This window comes from Hyla sarda, chromosome 1, assembly GCF_029499605.1.
Source record: "Hyla sarda isolate aHylSar1 chromosome 1, aHylSar1.hap1, whole genome shotgun sequence".
In the NCBI taxonomy this organism is placed as follows: domain Eukaryota; kingdom Metazoa; phylum Chordata; class Amphibia; order Anura; family Hylidae; genus Hyla; species Hyla sarda.
The window spans coordinates 4,975,462-5,000,404 of record NC_079189.1 but is presented as its reverse complement, the minus strand read 5'-3'; the positions used below and the strand labels follow the sequence as shown (position 1 = coordinate 5,000,404).

Below are 24,943 nucleotides of genomic sequence, written 5' to 3'. Positions count from 1 at the left end.
ACATTATCCACTATACATTGTCCACTATACATTATCCACTATACATTGTCCACTATACATTATCCGCTATACATTATACACTATACATTATCCACTATACATTATCCACTATACATTATACACTATACATTGTCCACTATACATTATCCGCTATACATTATACACTGTACATTATACACTATACATTATCCACTATACATTGTCCACTATACATTATCCACTATACATTATACATTATCCACTATACATTATCCACTATACATTATCCACTGTACATTATCCACTATACATTATACACTATACATTATCCACTATACATTATCCACTATACATTGTCCGCTACACATTATCCGCTACACATTATCCACTATACATTATCCACTACACATTATCCACTATACATTATCCACTATACATTATCCACTACACATTATCCACTATACATTATCCACTACACATTATCCACTATACATTATCCACTATACATTATCCACTACACATTATCCACTATACATTATACACTATACATTGTCCGCTACACATTATCCACTATACATTATACACTGTACATTATCCACTGTACATTATCCACTATACATTATACACTATACATTATCCACTATACATTATCCACTATACATTATCCACTATACATTATCCACTATACATTATCCGCTATACATTATCCACTACACATTGTCCGCTACACATTATCCACTACACATTATCCACTATACATTATCCACTGTACATTATCCACTATACATTATCCACTATACATTATACACTATACATTATCCACTATACATTATCCACTATACATTATCCACTATACATTATCCACTATACATTATCCGCTATACATTATACATTATCCACTGTACATTATCCACTATACATTATACACTATACATTATACACTATACATTGTCCACTATACATTGTCCACTATACATTATCCACTATACATTGTCCACTATACATTGTCCACTATACATTGTCCACTATACATTGTCCACTATACATTATCCACTATACATTATCCACTATACATTATACACTATACATTATACACTATACATTATACACTATACATTATTCACTATACATTATACACTATACAATGTCCACTATACATTATACACTATACATTATACACTATACATTATACACTATACAATGTCCACTATACATTATACACTATACATTATACACTATACATTATACACTATACATTATCCACTATACATTATCCGCTATACATTATACACTATACATTATCCACTATACATTATACACTATACATTATCCACTGTACATTGTCCACTATACATTATACACTATACATTATACACTATACATTATACACTATACATTATCCGCTATACATTATCCGCTATACATTATACACTATACATTATACACTATACATTATCCACTGTACATTGTCCGCTATACATTATCCGCTATACATTGTCCGCTATACATTATACACTATACATTATCCACTGTACATTGTCCGCTACACATTATCCACTATACATTATCCTCTATACATTATCCACTATACATTGTCCACTATACATTGTCCACTATACATTATCCACTGTACATTATCCGCTATACATTATCCGCTATACATTATCCGCTATACATTATCCGCTATACATTATCCGCTATACATTATACACTATACATTATACACTATACATTATACACTATACATTATACACTATACATTATCCACTACACATTGTCCACTATACATTATCCACTATACATTATACACTATACATTGTCCACTATACATTATCCACTATACATTATCCACTATACATTATAAACTATACATTATCCACTATACATTATACACTATACATTATCCACTATACATTATACACTATACATTATCCACTATACATTATATACTATACATTATCCACTATACATTATCCACTATACATTATACACTATACATTATACACTATACATTATACACTATACATTGTCCACTATACATTGTCCGCTATACATTATACGCTATACATTATCCGCTATACATTATACACTATACATTATCCGCTATACATTATACGCTATACATTATCCACTATACATTATACACTATACATTATACACTATACATTATACACTATACATTATCCGCTATACATTATCCGCTATACATTATACACTATACATTATACACTATACATTATACACTATACATTGTCCGCTATACATTATCCGCTATACATTATACACTATACATTATCCGCTATACATTATACACTATACATTATACACTATACATTATACACTATACATTATCCACTATACATTATACACTGTACATTATACACTATACATTATACACTATACATTATCCACTATACATTATACACTATACATTATTCACTATACAATATACACTATACATTATCCACTATACATTATCCACTATACATTATACGCTATACATTATCCGCTATACATTATACGCTATACATTATACACTATACATTATACACTATACATTATCCACTATACATTATACACTACACATTGTCCACTATACATTATACACTATACATTATCCACTATACATTATACACTATACATTATCCACAATACATTATACACTATACATTGTCCACTATACATTATCCACTATACATTATCCACTATACATTATACACTATACATTGTCCACTATACATTATCCACTATACATTATACACTATACATTATCCGCTATACATTAGACACTATACATTATCCACTATACATTATCCACTATACATTATACACTATACATTATTCACTATACATTATGCACTATACATTATCCACTAAACATTATACACTATACATTATCCACTATACATTGTCCACTATACATTATCCACTATACATTGTCTACTATACATTGTCCACTATACATTATACACTATACATTATACACTATACATTATCCACTATACATTATACACTATACATTATTCACTATACATTATGCACTATACATTATCCACTAAACATTATACACTATACATTATCCACTATACATTGTCCACTATACATTATCCACTATACATTATACGCTATATATTATCCGCTATACATTATCCGCTATACATTATCCGCTAAACATTGTCCGCTATACATTGTCCGCTATACATTATCCACTATACATTATCCACTATACATTATACACTATACATTATCCGCTATACATTGTCCACTATACATTATCCACTATACATTATACACTATACATTATCCGCTATACATTATCCGCTATACATTGTCCGCTATACATTGTCCATTATACATTATCCACTATACATTATACACTATACATTATACACTATACATTATTCACTATACATTATACACTATACATTATTCACTATACATTATACATTATCCATTATACATTATCCGCTATACATTATCCGCTATACATTATCCGCTATACATTATCCACTATACATTATCCACTATACATTATCCGCTATACATTATACACTATACATTATGCACTATACATTATACACTATACATTATACACTATACATTATACATTATCCACTATACATTATCCACTATACATTATCCACTATACATTATACACTATACATTGTCCGCTATACATTATACACTATACATTATACACTATACATTATCCACTATACATTATATACTATACATTATCCACTATACATTATCCACTATACATTATCCACTATACATTATACACTATACATTATACACTATACATTATACATTATCCACTATACATTATACACTATACATTATCCACTATACATTATACACTATACATTATACACTATACATTATACACTATACATTATACATTATCCACTATACATTATCCACTATACATTATACACTATACATTATCCACTATACATTATCCACTATACATTATACACTATACATTATCCACTATACATTATACACTATACATTATCCACTATACATTATCCACTATATATTATCCACTATACATTATCCACTATACATTATACATTATACACTATACATTATCCGCTATACATTATCCGCTATACATTATCCGCTATACATTATCCGCTATACATTATCCGCTATACATTATCCTCTATACATTATCCACTATACATTATCCACTATACATTATCCGCTATACATTATACGCTATACATTATACACTATACATTATCCACTATACATTATACACTATACATTATACACTATACATTATCCACTATACATTATACACTATACATTATACACTATACATTATCCACTATACATTATCCACTATACATTATACACTATACATTATCCACTATACATTATACACTATACATTATCCACTATACATTATACACTATACATTATCCACTATACATTATCCACTATACATTATACATTATACACTATACATTATCCGCTATACATTATCCGCTATACATTATCCGCTATACATTATTCACTATACATTATCCACTATACATTATCCACTATACATTATCCACTATACATTATACACTATACATTATCCACTATACATTATACATTATACACTATACATTATCCGCTATACATTATACGCTATACATTATACATTATACATTATCCACTATACATTATCCACTATACATTATACACTATACATTATCCACTATACATTATCCACTATACATTATCCACTATACATTATCCTCTATACATTATCCACTATACATTATACATTATACATTATCCGCTATACATTATACGCTATACATTATACGCTATACATTATACGCTATACATTATACACTGTACATTATCCACTATACATTATACACTATACATTATACACTATACATTATACATTATACACTATACATTATCCACTATACATTATACACTATACATTATCCACTATACATTGTCCGCTATACATTATACACTATACATTATACACTATACATTATCCGCTATACATTATCCGCTATACAATGTCCGCTATACATTATACACTATACATTATCCACTATACATTATACACTATACATTATACGCTATACATTGTCCGCTATACATTATACACTATACATTATACACTGTACATTATCCACTATACATTATCCACTATACATTATACACTATACATTATCCACTATACATTATACACTATACATTATCCACTATACATTATCCACTATACATTATCCACTATACATTATACACTATACATTATCCACTATACATTATCCACTATACATTATACACTATACATTATCCACTATACATTATCCACTATACATTATACACTATACATTATCCACTATACATTATCCACTATACATTATACACTGTACATTATCCACTATACATTATCCACTATACATTATCCGCTATACATTATCCGCTATACATTGTCCACTATACATTATACACTATACATTGTACACTATACATTATACACTATACATTATACGCTATACATTGTCCGCTATACATTATACACTATACATTATACACTGTACATTATCCACTATACATTATCCACTATACATTATCCACTATACATTATACACTATACATTATCCACTATACATTATCCACTATACATTATCCGCTATACATTATCCGCTATACATTATCCGCTATACATTATCCGCTATACATTGTCCGCTATACATTATCCGCTATACATTATACGCTATACATTGTCCGCTATACATTATACACTATACATTATCCACTATACATTGTCCACTATACATTATACACTATACATTATCCACTATACATTATACACTATACATTATACACTATACATTATCCACTGTACATTATCCACTATACATTATACACTATACATTATACACTATACACTATACATTATACACTATACATTATCCACTATACATTATACACTATACATTATACACTATACATTATCCACTGTACATTATCCACTATACATTATCCACTATACATTATCCACTATACATTATCCACTGTACATTATCCACTATACATTATACACTATACATTATCCACTATACATTATCCACTATACATTATCCACTATACATTGTACACTATACATTATACACTATACATTATACACTATACATTATACACTATACATTGTCCACTATACATTATGCACTATACATTATCCACTATACATTATACACTATACATTGTCCACTATACATTGTCCACTATACATTATCCACTATACATTATCCACTATACATTATACACTATACATTGTCCACTATACATTATCCACTATACATTATCCACTATACATTATCCACTATACATTATCCACTACACATTGTCCGCTACACATTATCCACTACACATTATCCACTATACATTATCCACTGTACATTATCCACTATACATTATCCACTATACATTATACACTATACATTATCCACTATACATTATCCACTATACATTATCCACTATACATTATCCACTATACATTATCCGCTATACATTATACATTATCCACTGTACATTATCCACTATACATTATCCACTATACATTATACACTATACATTATACACTATACATTGTCCACTATACATTGTCCACTATACATTATCCACTATACATTGTCCACTATACATTGTCCACTATACATTGTCCACTATACATTGTCCACTATACATTATCCACTATACATTATCCACTATACATTATCCACTGTACATTATACACTATACATTATTCACTATACATTATACACTATACAATGTCCACTATACATTATACACTATACATTATACACTATACAATGTCCACTATACATTATACACTATACATTATACACTATACATTATACACTATACATTATCCACTATACATTATCCGCTATACATTATACACTATACATTATACACTATACATTATCCACTGTACATTGTCCACTATACATTATACACTATACATTATACACTATACATTATACACTATACATTATCCGCTATACATTATCCGCTATACATTATCCGCTATACATTATACACTATACATTATCCACTGTACATTGTCCGCTATACATTATCCGCTATACATTGTCCGCTATACATTATACACTATACATTATCCACTGTACATTGTCCGCTACACATTATCCACTATACATTATCCTCTATACATTATCCACTATACATTGTCCACTATACATTGTCCACTATACATTATCCACTGTACATTATCCGCTATACATTATCCGCTATACATTATCCGCTATACATTATCCGCTATACATTATCCGCTATACATTATACACTATACATTATACACTATACATTATACACTATACATTATCCACTACACATTGTCCACTATACATTATCCACTATACATTATACACTATACATTGTCCACTATACATTATCCACTATACATTATCCACTATACATTATAAACTATACATTATCCACTATACATTATACACTATACATTATCCACTATACATTATCCACTATACATTATCCACTATACATTATATACTATACATTATCCACTATACATTATCCACTATACATTATACACTATACATTATACACTATACATTGTCCACTATACATTGTCCACTATACATTGTCCGCTATACATTATACGCTATACATTATCCGCTATACATTATACACTATACATTATCCGCTATACATTATCCACTATACATTATACACTATACATTATACACTATACATTATACACTATACATTATCCGCTATACATTATCCGCTATACATTATACGCTATACATTATACACTATACATTATACACTATACATTGTCCGCTATACATTATCCGCTATACATTATCCACTATACATTATCCGCTATACATTATACACTATACATTATACACTATACATTATACACTATACATTATCCACTATACATTATACACTGTACATTATACACTATACATTATACACTATACATTATCCACTATACATTATACACTATACATTATTCACTATACAATATACACTATACATTATCCACTATACATTATCCACTATACATTATACGCTATACATTATTCACTATACAATATACACTATACATTATCCACTATACATTATCCGCTATACATTATACGCTATACATTATCCACTATACATTATCCACTATACATTATCCACTATACATTATACACTACACATTGTCCACTATACATTATACACTATACATTATACACTATACATTATCCACAATACATTATACACTATACATTGTCCACTATACATTATCCACTATACATTATCCACTATACATTATCCACTATACATTATACACTATACATTGTCCACTATACATTATCCACTATACATTATACACTATACATTATCCGCTATACATTAGACACTATACATTATCCACTATACATTATCCACTATACATTATACACTATACATTATTCACTATACATTATGCACTATACATTATCCACTAAACATTATACACTATACATTATCCACTATACATTGTCCACTATACATTATCCACTATACATTGTCTACTATACATTATCCACTATACATTATACACTATACATTATACACTATACATTATCCACTATACATTATACACTATACATTATTCACTATACATTATGCACTATACATTATCCACTAAACATTATACACTATACATTATCCACTATACATTGTCCACTATACATTATCCACTATACATTATACGCTATATATTATCCGCTATACATTATCCGCTATACATTATCCGCTATACATTGTCCGCTATACATTGTCCGCTATACATTATCCACTATACATTATCCACTATACATTATACACTATACATTATCCGCTATACATTGTCCACTATACATTATCCACTATACATTATACACTATACATTATCCGCTATACATTATCCGCTATACATTGTCCGCTATACATTGTCCATTATACATTATCCACTATACATTATACACTATACATTATACACTATACATTATTCACTATACATTATACACTATACATTATTCACTATACATTATACATTATCCATTATACATTATCCGCTATACATTATCCGCTATACATTATCCGCTATACATTATCCACTATACATTATCCACTATACATTATCCGCTATACATTATACACTATACATTATGCACTATACATTATACACTATACATTATACACTATACATTATACATTATCCACTATACATTATCCACTATACATTATCCACTATACATTATACACTATACATTGTCCGCTATACATTATACACTATACATTATACACTATACATTATCCACTATACATTATATACTATACATTATCCACTATACATTATCCACTATACATTATACACTATACATTATACACTATACATTATACATTATCCACTATACATTATACACTATACATTATCCACTATACATTATACACTATACATTATACACTATACATTATACATTATCCACTATACATTATCCACTATACATTATACACTATACATTATCCACTATACATTATCCACTATACATTATACACTATACATTATCCACTATACATTATACACTATACATTATCCACTATACATTATCCACTATATATTATCCACTATACATTATCCACTATACATTATACATTATACACTATACATTATCCGCTATACATTATACGCTATACATTATCCGCTATACATTATCCACTATACATTATCCACTATACATTATCCACTATACATTATCCTCTATACATTATCCACTATACATTATCCACTATACATTATCCGCTATACATTATACGCTATACATTATACACTATACATTATCCACTATACATTATACACTATACATTATACACTATACATTATCCACTATACATTATACACTATACATTATCCACTATACATTATCCACTATACATTATCCACTATACATTATACACTATACATTATCCACTATACATTATACACTATACATTATCCACTATACATTATACACTATACATTATCCACTATACATTATCCACTATACATTATACATTATACACTATACATTATCCGCTATACATTATACGCTATACATTATCCGCTATACATTATCCACTATACATTATTCACTATACATTATCCACTATACATTATCCACTATACATTATCCACTATACATTATCCACTATACATTATCCACTATACATTATACATTATACACTATACATTATCCGCTATACATTATACGCTATACATTATACATTATCCACTATACATTATCCACTATACATTATACACTATACATTATCCACTATTCATTATCCACTATACATTATCCACTATACATTATCCTCTATACATTATCCACTATACATTATACATTATACATTATCCGCTATACATTATACGCTATACATTATACGCTATACATTATACGCTATACATTATACACTGTACATTATCCACTATACATTATACACTATACATTATACACTATACATTATACATTATACACTATACATTATCCACTATACATTATACACTATACATTATCCACTATACATTGTCCGCTATACATTATACACTATACATTATACACTATACATTATCCGCTATACATTATCCGCTATACAATGTCCGCTATACATTATACACTATACATTATCCACTATACATTATACACTATACATTATACGCTATACATTGTCCGCTATACATTATACACTATACATTATACACTGTACATTATCCACTATACATTATCCACTATACATTATACACTATACATTATCCACTATACATTATACACTGTACATTATACACTATACATTATACACTATACATTATACACTATACATTATACACTATACATTATCCACTATACATTATCCACTATACATTATCCACTATACATTATACACTATACATTATCCACTATACATTATCCACTATACATTATACACTATACATTATCCACTATACATTATCCACTATACATTATACACTATACATTATCCACTATACATTATCCACTATACATTATACACTGTACATTATCCACTATACATTATCCACTATACATTATCCGCTATACATTATCCGCTATACATTGTCCGCTATACATTATACACTATACATTGTACACTATACATTATACACTATACATTATACGCTATACATTGTCCGCTATACATTATACACTATACATTATACACTGTACATTATCCACTATACATTATCCACTATACATTATCCACTATACATTATACACTATACATTATCCACTATACATTATCCACTATACATTATCCGCTATACATTATCCGCTATACATTATCCGCTATACATTGTCCGCTATACATTATCCGCTATACATTATACGCTATACATTGTCCGCTATACATTATACACTATACATTATCCACTATACATTGTCCACTATACATTATACACTATACATTATCCACTATACATTATACACTATACATTATACACTATACATTATCCACTGTACATTATCCACTATACATTATACACTATACATTATACACTATACACTATACATTATACACTATACATTATCCACTATACATTATACACTATACATTATACACTATACATTATCCACTGTACATTATCCACTATACATTATCCACTATACATTATACACTATACATTATCCACTGTACATTATCCACTATACATTATACACTATACATTATCCACTATACATTATCCACTATACATTATCCACTATACATTGTACACTATACATTATACACTATACATTATACACTATACATTATACACTATACATTGTCCACTATACATTATGCACTATACATTATCCACTATACATTATACACTATACATTGTCCACTATACATACACTATACATTGTCCACTATACATTATCCACTATACATTATCCACTATACATTATACACTATACATTGTCCACTATACATTATCCACTATACATTATCCACTATACATTATCCACTATACATTATCCACTATACATTGTCCGCTATACATTATACACTGTACATTGTCCACTATACATTATCCACTATACATTATCCACTATACATTATCCACTATACATTATCCACTATACATTATCCACTGTACATTGTCCACTATACATTATCCACTAAACATTATCCACTATACATTATCCACTATACATTATACACTATACATTATACACTATACATTATCCACTATACATTATACACTGTACATTGTCCACTATACATTATCCACTATACATTATCCACTATACATTATCCACTATACATTATCCACTATACATTGTCCACTATACATTATCCACTATACATTATCCACTATACATTATCCACTATACATTATACACTATACATTATACACTATACATTATCCACTATACATTATCCACTATACATTATACACTATACATTATATACTATACATTATACACTATACATTATACACTATACATTATACTCTATACATTATACACTATACATTATCCACTATACATTATCCACTATACATTATCCACTATACATTATACACTATACATTATACACTATACATTATACTCTATACATTATACACTATACATTATACACTATACATTATCCACTATACATTATCCACTATACCTTATACACTATACATTGTCCACTATACATTATCCACTATACATTATCCACTATACATTATCCACTATACATTATACACTATACATTATACACTATACATTATCCACTATACATTATCCACTATACATTATACACTATACATTATATACTATACATTATACACTATACATTGTACACTATACATTATACACTATACATTGTACACTATACATTATACACTATACATTATACACTATACATTATACACTATACATTATCCACTATACATTATACATTATACACTATACATTATACACTATACACTATACATTATACACTATACATTGTACACTATACATTATACACTATACATTATCCGCTATACATTATACACTATACATTATCCACTATACATTATACACTATACATTATACACTATACATTATCCACTATACATTATCCACTATACATTATCCACTATACATTATACACTATACATTATCCTCTATACATTATACACTATACATTATACACTATACATTATCCACTATACATTATCCACTATACATTATCCACTATACATTATACACTATACATTATCCACTATACATTATCCACTATACATTATACACTATACATTATACACTATACATTATACACTATACATTATCCACTATACATTATACACTATACATTGTACACTATACATTGTACACTATACAATGTCCACTATACATTATACACTATACATTATACACTATACATTATACACTATACATTATACACTATACATTGTACACTATACATTGTGACTCCATAGGACAAAAAAAATCACAAAAATCATCCCTGGATCATATAGTAACAACTCTTCACTACTGAGCCCGCCCACTCCTGTCACATGACCATCCTCACAGGTCCTTCAGCCACAATCTCCTCTATCCTGCTGAGCTCCGCCCCCACCCGTACTGGTCACATGATTGTGACATCATCGCAGGTCCTGCTCCTCCAGCATCCAACATATACAGAGCAGGTCCTGGTCCGATACGTATAATGCAAAGTGTGGAGATCTGTTCTCCTTGATGTATCATGCTGACAGTGAGGTAACTACATGAGGAGGAGGTTTGTTACAGTGTGTCACCCCAGTAGTAAGGAGATTACATGAGGAGGGGGTTTGTTACAGTGTGTCACCCCAGTAGTAAGGAGATTACATGAGGAGGAGGTTTGTTACAGTGTGTCACCCCAGTAGTAAGGAGATTACATGAGGAGGAGGTTTGTTACAGTGTGTCAGCCCAGTAGTAAGGTGATTACATGAGGAGGAGGTTTGTTACAGTGTGTCACCCCAGTAGTAAGGTGATTACATGAGGAGGAGGTTTGTTACAGTGTGTCACCCCAGTAGTAAGGAGATTACATGAGGAGGAGGTTTGTTACAGTGTGTCACCCCAGTAGAGGAGATTACATGAGGAGGAGGTTTGTTACAGTGTGTCACCCCAGTAGTACGGAGATTATATGAGGAGGAGGTTTGTTACAGTGTGTCACCCCAGTAGTAAGGAGATTACATGAGGAGGAGGTTTGTTACAGTGTGTCACCCCAGTAGTGAGAAGATTCCATGAGGAGGAGGTTTGTTACAGTGTGTCACCCCAGTAGTAAGGAGATTATATGAGGAGGAGCTTTGTTACAGTGTGTCACCCCAGTAGTAAGGAGATTATATGAGGAGGAGGTTTGTTACAGTGTGTCACCCCAGTAGTAAGGAGATTATATGAGGAGGAGGTTTGTTACAGTGTGTCACCCCAGTAGTAAGGAGATTACATGAGGAGGAGGTTTGTTACAGTGTGTCACCCCAGTAGTAAGGAGACTAAATGAGGAGGAGGTTTGTTACAGTGTGTCACCCCAGTTGTAAGGAGATTACATGAGGAGGAGGTTTGTTACAGTGTGTCACCCCAGTAGTAAGGTGATTACATGAGGAGGAGGTTTGTTACAGTGTGTCACCCCTGTAGTAAGGAGATTACATGAGGAGGAGGTTTGTTACAGTGTGTCACCCCAGTAGTAAGGAGATTACATGAGGAGGAGGATTGTTACAGTGTGTCACCCCAGTAGTAAGGAGATTACACGAGGAGGAGGTTTGTTACAGTGTGTCACCCCAGTAGGAAGGAGATTGCATGAGGAGGGGGTTTGTTACAGTGTGTCACCCCAGTAGTGAGAAGATTCCATGAGGAGGAGGTTTGTTACAGTGTGTCACCCCAGTAGTAAGGAGATTATATGAGGAGGAGCTTTGTTACAGTGTGTCACCCCAGTAGTAAGGAGATTATATGAGGAGGAGGTTTGTTACAGTGTGTCACCCCAGTAGTAAGGAGATTACATGAGGAGGAGGTTTGTTACAGTGTGTCACCCCAGTAGTAAGGAAATTACATGAGGAGGAGGTTTGTTACAGTGTGTCACCCCAGTAGGAAGGAGATTACATGAGGAGGAGGATTGTTACAGTGTGTCACCTCAGTAGTAAGGAGATTACACGAGGAGGAGGTTTGTTACAGTGTGTCACCCCAGTAGGAAGGAGATTACATGAGGAGGAGGTTTGTTACAGTGTGTCACCCCAGTAGTAAGGAGATTACATGAGGAGGAGGTTTGTTACAGTGTGTCACCCCAGTAGTGAGAAGATTCCATGAGGAGGAGGTTTGTTACAGTGTGTCACCCCAGTAGTAAGGAGATTATATGAGGAGGAGCTTTGTTACAGTGTGTCACCCCAGTAGTAAGGAGATTATATGAGGAGGAGGTTTGTTACAGTGTGTCACCCCAGTAGTAAGGAGATTATATGAGGAGGAGGTTTGTTACAGTGTGTCACCCCAGTAGTAAGGAGATTACATGAGGAGGAGGTTTGTTACAGTGTGTCACCCCAGTAGTAAGGAGACTAAATGAGGAGGAGGTTTGTTACAGTGTGTCACCCCAGTTGTAAGGAGATTACATGAGGAGGAGGTTTGTTACAGTGTGTCACCCCAGTAGTAAGGTGATTACATGAGGAGGAGGTTTGTTACAGTGTGTCACCCCTGTAGTAAGGAGATTACATGAGGAGGAGGTTTGTTACAGTGTGTCACCCCAGTAGTAAGGAGATTACATGAGGAGGAGGATTGTTACAGTGTGTCACCCCAGTAGTAAGGAGATTACACGAGGAGGAGGTTTGTTACAGTGTGTCACCCCAGTAGGAAGGAGATTGCATGAGGAGGGGGTTTGTTACAGTGTGTCACCCCAGTAGTGAGAAGATTCCATGAGGAGGAGGTTTGTTACAGTGTGTCACCCCAGTAGTAAGGAGATTATATGAGGAGGAGCTTTGTTACAGTGTGTCACCCCAGTAGTAAGGAGATTATATGAGGAGGAGGTTTGTTACAGTGTGTCACCCCAGTAGTAAGGAGATTACATGAGGAGGAGGTTTGTTACAGTGTGTCACCCCAGTAGTAAGGAAATTACATGAGGAGGAGGTTTGTTACAGTGTGTCACCCCAGTAGGAAGGAGATTACATGAGGAGGAGGATTGTTACAGTGTGTCACCTCAGTAGTAAGGAGATTACACGAGGAGGAGGTTTGTTACAGTGTGTCACCCCAGTAGGAAGGAGATTACATGAGGAGGAGGTTTGTTACAGTGTGTCACCCCAGTAGTAGGGAAATTACATGAGGAGGAGGTTTGTTACAGTGTGTCACCCCAGTAGGAAGGAGATTACATGAGCAGGAGGATTGTTACAGTGTGTCACCCCAGTAGTGAGAAGATTCCATGAGGAGGAGGTTTGTTACAGTGTGTCACCCCAGTAGTAAGGAAATTACATATTATGTGGCCCCAGAATTATTTACCCCTTCTCTCATAAAGGCCCGGCAGGACTATCCCCTCCAGCTGACCCAGTTGTCTCCTCTTCTCCTGAATGATCCCCCAAGGATGGACAAGGACAGGAATGAGATGACTAAGAGAATATTACACTTCACCTTGGAGATCCTCCACCTGCTGACCGGAGAGGTGAGGTGACCCATCTACATTTCCACCATTGTTGTCCCCATCTACATTTACACCATTGTTGTCCCCATCTACATTTCCACCATTGCTGTCCCCATCTACATTTCCACCATTGTTGTCCCCATCTACATTTCCTCCATTGTTGTCCCCATCTACATTTCCACCATTGTTGTCCCCATGTACATTTCTACTATTGTTGTCCCCCATCTACATTTCCACCATTGTTGTCCCCCCATCTACATTTCCACCATTGTTGTCCCCATCTACATTTCCACCATTGTTGTCCCATCTACATTTCCACCATTGTTGTCCCCCATCTACATTTCTACTATTGTTGTCCCCGTCTACATTTCCACCATTGTTGTCTCCATCTACATTTCTGCTATTGTTGTCCCCATCTACATTTCCACCATTGTTGTCTCCATCTACATTTCCACCATTGTTGTCCCCATCTACATTTCCACCATTGTTGTCCCCATCTACATTTCCACCATTGTTGTCCCCCATCTACATTTCCAACATTGTTGTCTCCATCTACATTTCCACCATTGTTGTCCCCCCATCTACATTTCCACCATTGTTGTCCCCCATCTACATTTCTACTATTGTTGTCCCCGTCTACATTTCCACCATTGTTGTCCCCATCTACATTTCTGCTATTGTTGTCCCCATCTACATTTCCACCATTGTTGTCCCCATCTACATTTCCACCATTGTTGTCCTCATCTACATTTCCACCATTGTTGTCCCCCATCTACATTTCCACCATTGTTGTCCCCCATCTACATTTCCACCATTGTTGTCCCCATCTACATTTCCACCATTGTTGTCCTCATCTACATTTCCACCATTGTTGTCCCCCCATCTACATTTCCACCATTGTTGTCCTCATCTACATTTCCACCATTGTTGTCCCCCATCTACATTTCCACCATTGTTGTCCCCCATCTACATTTCCAACATTGTTGTCTCCATCTACATTTCCACCATTGTTGTCCCCCCATCTACATTTCCACCATTGTTGTCCCCCATCTAAATTTCCACCATTGTTGTCCCCACATCTACATTTCCACCATTGTTGTCCCCACATCTACATTTACACCATTGTTGTCCCCACATCTACATTTACACCATTGTTGTCCCCATCTACATTTACACCATTGTTGTCCCCATCTACATTGTCCCCATCTACATTTCCACCATTGTTGTCCCATCTACATTTCCACCATTGTTGTCCCCATCTACATTTCCACCATTGTTGTCCCCATCCACATTTCCACCATTGTTGTCCCCCATCTACATTTCCACCATTGTTGTCCCCATCTACATTTCCACCATTGTTGTCCCCACATCTACATTTCCACTATTGTTGTCCCCACATCTACATTTCCACTATTGTTGTCCCCACATCTACATTTCCACCATTGTTGTCCCCATCTACATTTCCACCATTGTTGTCCCCATCTACATTTCCACCATTGTTGTCCCCATCTACATTTCCACCATTGTTGTCCCCATCTACATTTCCACCATTGTTGTCCCCCATCTACATTTCCACCAATGTTGTCCCCCATCTACATTTCCACCATTGTTGTCCCCATCTAAATTTCCACCATTGTTGTCCCCACATCTACATTTCCACCATTGTTGTCCCCACATCTACATTTACACCATTGTTGTCCCCACATCTACATTTCCACCATTGTTGTCCCCACATCTACATTTACACCATTGTTGTCCCCACATCTACATTTACACCATTGTTGTCCCCATCTACATTTACACCATTGTTGTCCCCATCTACATTGTCCCCATCTACATTTCCACCATTGTTGTCCCATCTACATTTCCACCATTGTTGTCCCCATCTACATTTCCACCATTGTTGTCCCCATCCACATTTCCACCATTGTTGTCCCCCATCTACATTTCCACCATTGTTGTCCCCATCTACATTTCCACCATTGTTGTCCCCACATCTACATTTCCACTATTGTTGTCCCCACATCTACATTTCCACTATTGTTGTCCCCACATCTACATTTCCACCATTGTTGTCCCCATCTACATTTCCACCATTGTTGTCCCCATCTACATTTCCACCATTGTTGTCCCCATCTACATTTCCACCATTGTTGTCCCCATCTACATTTCCACCATTGTTGTCCCCCATCTACATTTCCACCAATGTTGTCCCCCATCTACATTTCCACCATTGTTGTCCCCATCTACATTTCCACCATTGTTGTCCCCCATCTACATTTCCACCAATGTTGTCCCCCATCTACATTTCCACCATTGTTGTCCCCATCTACATTTCCACCATTGTTGTCCCCCATCTACATTTCCACCATTGTTGTCCCCCATCTACATTTCCACCATTGTTGTCCCCCATCTACATTTCCACCATTGTTGTCCCGCCATCTACATTTCCACCATTGTTGTCCCCATCTACATTTCCACCATTGTTGTCCCCATCTACATTTCCACCATTGTTGTCCCCCATCTACATTTCCACCATTGTTGTCCCCCATCTACCTTTCCACCATTGTTGTCTCCATCTACATTTCCACCATTGTTGTCCCCCATCTACATGTCCACCATTGTTGTCCCCCCATCTACATTTCCACCATTGTTGTCCCCCATCTACATTTCCACCATTGTTGTCCCCCATCTACATTTCCACCATTGTTGTCCCCCATCTACATTTCCACCATTGTTGTCCCCCATCTACATTTCCACCATTGTTGTCCCCCCATCTACATTTCCACCATTGTTGTCCCCATCTACATTTCCACCATTGTTGTCCCCCATCTACATTTCCACCATTGTTGTCCCCCATCTACATTTCCACCATTGTTGTCCCCCATCTACATTTCCACCATTGTTGTCTCCATCTACATTTCCACCATTGTTGTCCCCCATCTACATGTCCACCATTGTTGTCCCCCCATCTACATTTCCACCATTGTTGTCCCCCATCTACATTTCCACCATTGTTGTCCCCATCTACATTTCCACCATTGTTGTCCCCATCTACATTTCCACCATTGTTGTCCCCATCTACATTTCCACCATTGTTGTCCCCCATCTACATTTCCAACATTGTTGTCTCCATCTACATTTCCACCATTGTTGTCCCCATCTACATTTCCGCTATTATTGTCCCCATCTACATTTCCACCATTGTTGTCCCCATCTACATTTCCACCATTGTTGTCCTCATCTACATTTTCACCATTGTTGTCCCCCATCTACATTTCCACCATTGTTGTCCCCCATCTACATTTCCAACATTGTTGTCTCCATCTACATTTCCACCATTGTTGTCCCCCCATCTACATTTCCACCATTGTTGTCCCCCATCTACATTTCCACCATTGTTGTCCCCACATCTACATTTCCACCATTGTTGTCCCCACATCTACATTTACACCATTGTTGTCCCCACATCTACATTTACACCATTGTTGTCCCCATCTACATTTACACCATTGTTGTCCCCATCTACATTGTCCCCATCTACATTTCCACCATTGTTGTCCCATCTACATTTCCACCATTGTTGTCCCCATCTACATTTCCACCATTGTTGTCCCCATCCACATTTCCACCATTGTTGTCCCCCATCTACATTTCCACCATTGTTGTCCCCATCTACATTTCCACCATTGTTGTCCCCACATCTACATTTCCACCATTGTTGTCCCCACATCTACATTTCCACTATTGTTGTCCCCACATCTACATTTCCACCATTGTTGTCCCCATCTACATTTCCACCATTGTTGTCCCCATCTACATTTCCACCATTGTTGTCCCCATCTACATTTCCACCATTGTTGTCCCCCATCTACATTTCCACCAATGTTGTCCCCCATCTACATTTCCACCATTGTTGTCCCCCATCTACATTTCCACCATTGTTGTCCCCCATCTACATTTCCACCATTGTTGTCCCCCATCTACATTTCCACCATTGTTGTCCCCCATCTACATTTCCACCATTGTTGTCCCCCCATCTACATTTCCACCATTGTTGTCCCCATCTACATTTCCACCATTGTTGTCCCCCATCTACATTTCCACCATTGTTGTCCCCCATCTACATTTCCACCATTGTTGTCCCCCATCTACATTTCCACCATTGTTGTCCCCATCTACATTTCCACCATTGTTGTCTCCATCTACATTTCCACCATTGTTGTCCTCCATCTACATTTCCACCATTGTTGTCCCCCCATCTACATTTCCACCATTGTTGTCCCCCCATCTACATGTCCACCATTGTTGTCCCCCCATCTACATTTCCACCATTGTTGTCCCCCATCTACATTTCCACCATTGTTGTCCCCATCTACATTTCCACCATTGTTGTCCCCATCTACATTTCCACCATTGTTGTCCCCATCTACATTTCCACCATTGTTGTCCCCCATCTACATTTCCACCATTGTTGTCCCCCATCTACATTTCCACCATTGTTGTCCCCCCATCTACATTTCCACCATTGTTGTCTCCATCTACATTTCCACCATTGTTGTCCCCCATCTACATTTACTCCATTGTTGTCCCCATCTACATTTCCACCATTGTTGTCTCCATCTACATTTCCACCATTGTTGTCCCCATCTTTGGAGCCGCTCTATGTTCTGGATGTCTCTTTGTAGGTGAGGTCTCCAGAACTGACCCCAGTATTCCAGATGTGCTCACTAGAGCTCTATACAGGGGACACAATCTCCTCTTTGTAGTGAGGGAGAAATACTGGGGTCAGTCCCCTCATTGTCTCTCTCCATACACAGGATTACACCATAGTGAAGAAGACATGGGGGGAGTGTGTGGCCCCCAGCAGCTATCTCCATGAATCAGGAGGATGGAGCAGGGCCCGGGGCCCCATCATGGAGCCTCCACCTCACTCACTGATACATGAGGAGAAGATCCTAGAACTCACCCACAGGATCACGGAGCTGCTGACTGGAGAGGTGACCCTGCTGGGACATTATACAGTAATGGAGGGGTCTTGTGATGACTGGAGAGGTGACACTGCTGGGACATTATACAGTAATGGAGGCGTCTGGTGATGACTGGAGAGGTGACACTGCTGGGACATTATACAGTAATGGAGGGGTCTGGTGATGACTGGAGAGGTGACACTGCTGGGACATTATACAGTAATGGAGGGGTCTGGTGATGACTGGAGAGGTGACACTGCTGGGACATTATACAATAATGGAGGGGTCTGGTGATGACTGGAGAGGTGACACTGCTGGGACATTATACAGTAATGGAGGGGTCTGGTGATGATTAGAGAGGTGACACTGCTGGGACATTATACAGTAATGGAGGGGTCTGGTGATGACTGGAGAGGTGACACTGCTGGGACATTATACAGTAAATGAGGGGTCTGGTGATGACTGGAGAGGTGACACTGCTGGGACATTATACAGTAATGGAGGGGTCTGGTGATGATTAGAGAGGTGACACTGCTGGGACATTATACAGTAATGGAGGGGTCTGGTGATGACTGGAGAGGTGACACTGCTGGGACATTATACAGTAATGGAGGGGTCTGGGGATGACTGGAGAGGTGACACTGCTGGGACATTTTACAGTAATGGAGGGGTCTGGTGATGACTGGAGAGGTGACCCTGCTGGAACATTATACAGTAATGGAGGGGTCTGGTGATGACTGGAGAGGTGACACTGCTGGGACATTATACAGTAATGGAGGGGTCTGGGGATGACTGGAGAGGTGACACTGCTGGGACATTTTACAGTAATGGAGGGGTCTGGTGATGACTGGAGAGGTGACCCTGCTGGAACATTATACAGTAATGGAGGGGTCTGGTGATGATTAGAGAGGTGACACTGCTGGGACATTATACAGTAATGGAGGGGTCTGGTGATGACTGGAGAGGTGACACTACTTGGACATTATACAGTAATGGAGGGGTCTGGTGATGACTGGAGAGGTGACACTGCTGGGACATTATACAGTAATGGAGGGGTCTGGTAATGACTGGAGAGGTGACACTGCTGGGACATTATACAGTAATGGAGGTGTCTGGTGATGATTAGAGAGGTGACACTGCTGGGACATTATACAGTAATGGAATTGTCTGGTGATGATTAGAGAGGTGACACTGCTGGGACATTATACAATAATGGAGGGGTCTGGTGATGATTAGAGAGGTGACCCTACTGGGACATTATACAGTAATGGAGGGGTCTGGTGATGACTGGAGAGGTGACACTGCTGGGACATTATACAGTAATGGAGGGGTCTGGTGATGATTCGAGAGGTGACACTGCTGGGACATTATACAGTAATGGAGGGGTCTGGTGATGACTGGAGAGGTGACACTGCTGGGACATTATACAGTAATGGAGGGGTCTGGTGATGATTCGAGAGGTGACCCTGCTGGGACATTATACAGTAATGGAGGGGTCTGGTGATGACGGTATCATTGTGTGTCAGGTTCCTATAAGGTGTCAGGATGTGGCGGTCTATTTCTCCATGGAGGAGTGGGAGTATGTAGAAGGACACAAGGATCTGTACCAGGACATAATGATGATTGACCGACCAGAAGTGGATAAAGACCGAAATCAAATGGCTGCAGAGATATTAGTTTTTGCTCAAGAATTGATGTACTTGATATCTGGTGAGGTGAGCGTTTCACGTGACATCTGGTGAATGACTGAGAATGTGATGAATTCTTAGAATATATGTAGTAATTAATGTCTCACCATTTACAGGACAATACAATAGTGAAGAAGTCAACTGTAGAGAGTGTCACCCCCCATGAGTCAAAAGGGTTGAGCAGAGTCCAGGGTCCCAAAACGGAGCCTCCACCTCACTCACTGATACATAAGCAGAAGATCCAAGAACTCATCCACAGGATCACTGAGCTGCTGACTGGAGAGGTGACACTGCTGGGACATTATACAGTAATGGAGGGGTCTGGTGATGACTGGAGAGGTGACACTGCTGGGACATTATACAGTAATGGAGAGGTCTGGTGATGATTAGAGAGGTGACACTGCTGGGACATTATACAGTAATGGAGGGGTCTGGTGATGACTGGAGAGGTGACACTGCTGGGACATTATACAGTAATGGAGGGGTCTGGTGATGACTGGAGAGGTGACACTGCTGGGACATTATACAGTAATGGAGGGGTCTGGTGATGACTGGAGAGGTGACACTGCTGGGACATTATACAGTAATGGAGGGGTCTGGTGATGACTGGAGAGGTGACCCTGCTGGGACATTATACAGTAATGGAGGGGTCTGGTGATGAATAGAGAGGTGACACTGATGGGACATTATACAGTAATGGAGGGGTCTGGTGATGAATAGAGAGGTGACACTGCTGGGACATTATACAGTAATGGAGGAGTCTGGTGATGACTGGAGAGGTGACACTGCTGGGACATTATACAGTAATGGAGGGGTCTGGTGATGACTGGAGAGGTGACACTGCTGGGACATTATACAGTAATGGAGGGGTCTGGTGATGACTGGAGAGGTGACACTGCAGGGACATTATACAGTAATGGAGGGGTCTGGTGATGACTGGAGAGGTGACACTGCTGGGACATTATACAGTAATGGAGGGGTCTGGTGATGACTGGAGAGGTGACACTGCTGGGACATTATACAGTAATGGAGGGGTTAGGTGATGACTGGAGAAGTTGGAATGTATTCTATGGAGAAAAAGATAGAGCAGAGCTCCTCATAGGGCAATACGTTTGGAACAATGTAAATATGTGTATGGTGAGGCTGTAAAACAAGTAAGTAGTCTCGCTCACCTTGTACTGTTGTGTATATAGACACAACAGCAATAAGCGCGTGGTTCAAAGTGATGGTGGAGCAGCTTCCTGGAATCGGCGGCAGCAGGTAAACCTGTCCGAGGTATTTGATGCAAGTGCTAGTGCTAGGCAGGAAAGGTACCAGGTTCTATAGCGCAATCCACCACTCAGGCAACTTCTTGGGATAAAAGGTTTGATTTATTTAGCCAAAAACATAACGCGTTGCGAAGGTTTAGACCCTCTTCATCAGATGTACAGGCAATGTATGACCATGGTTAAACAGAGCAGGTTTAAATGTGAAACAAGGGCGCCAAAAAGCCACTAGGCTCCGTCCCCTAGTGGGCGTGGGGACTGTCTCGCATACATAGAATCAAGCTAAGTTAAAAGATACTCTAAAATAGCATACAATCATGCTGCAGTAACGTCAATACAATAAATACTATATATAGTTTAAAATAGACTGGTTATAAGATACGTTAGAAATAGCAGTGTG

The 24,943-nt window shown here is 36.4% G+C and overlaps 1 protein-coding gene across 9 annotated transcripts in view; it reads left to right on the top strand.

The window, feature by feature from the left end:
- The window catches only part of LOC130276985 (oocyte zinc finger protein XlCOF22-like), a 65,920-nt gene that overhangs the window by 26,122 nt on the left and 14,855 nt on the right, over window positions 1-24,943 (top strand). For 5 of the 9 annotated variants that reach the window (XM_056527217.1, XM_056527370.1, XM_056527130.1 and 2 more), the window contains 2 exons: window positions 23,117-23,305; window positions 23,395-23,562. In XM_056527217.1, coding sequence (XP_056383192.1) covers window positions 23,117-23,305; window positions 23,395-23,562 — 357 coding nt within the window. Of the gene's footprint in view, window positions 1-13,502; window positions 13,749-16,497; window positions 16,642-21,440; window positions 21,621-23,116; window positions 23,306-23,394; window positions 23,563-24,943 lie in introns of those variants that run through there. The other 4 variants (XM_056527534.1, XM_056527450.1, XM_056527607.1 and 1 more) reach the window with 4 other exon arrangements.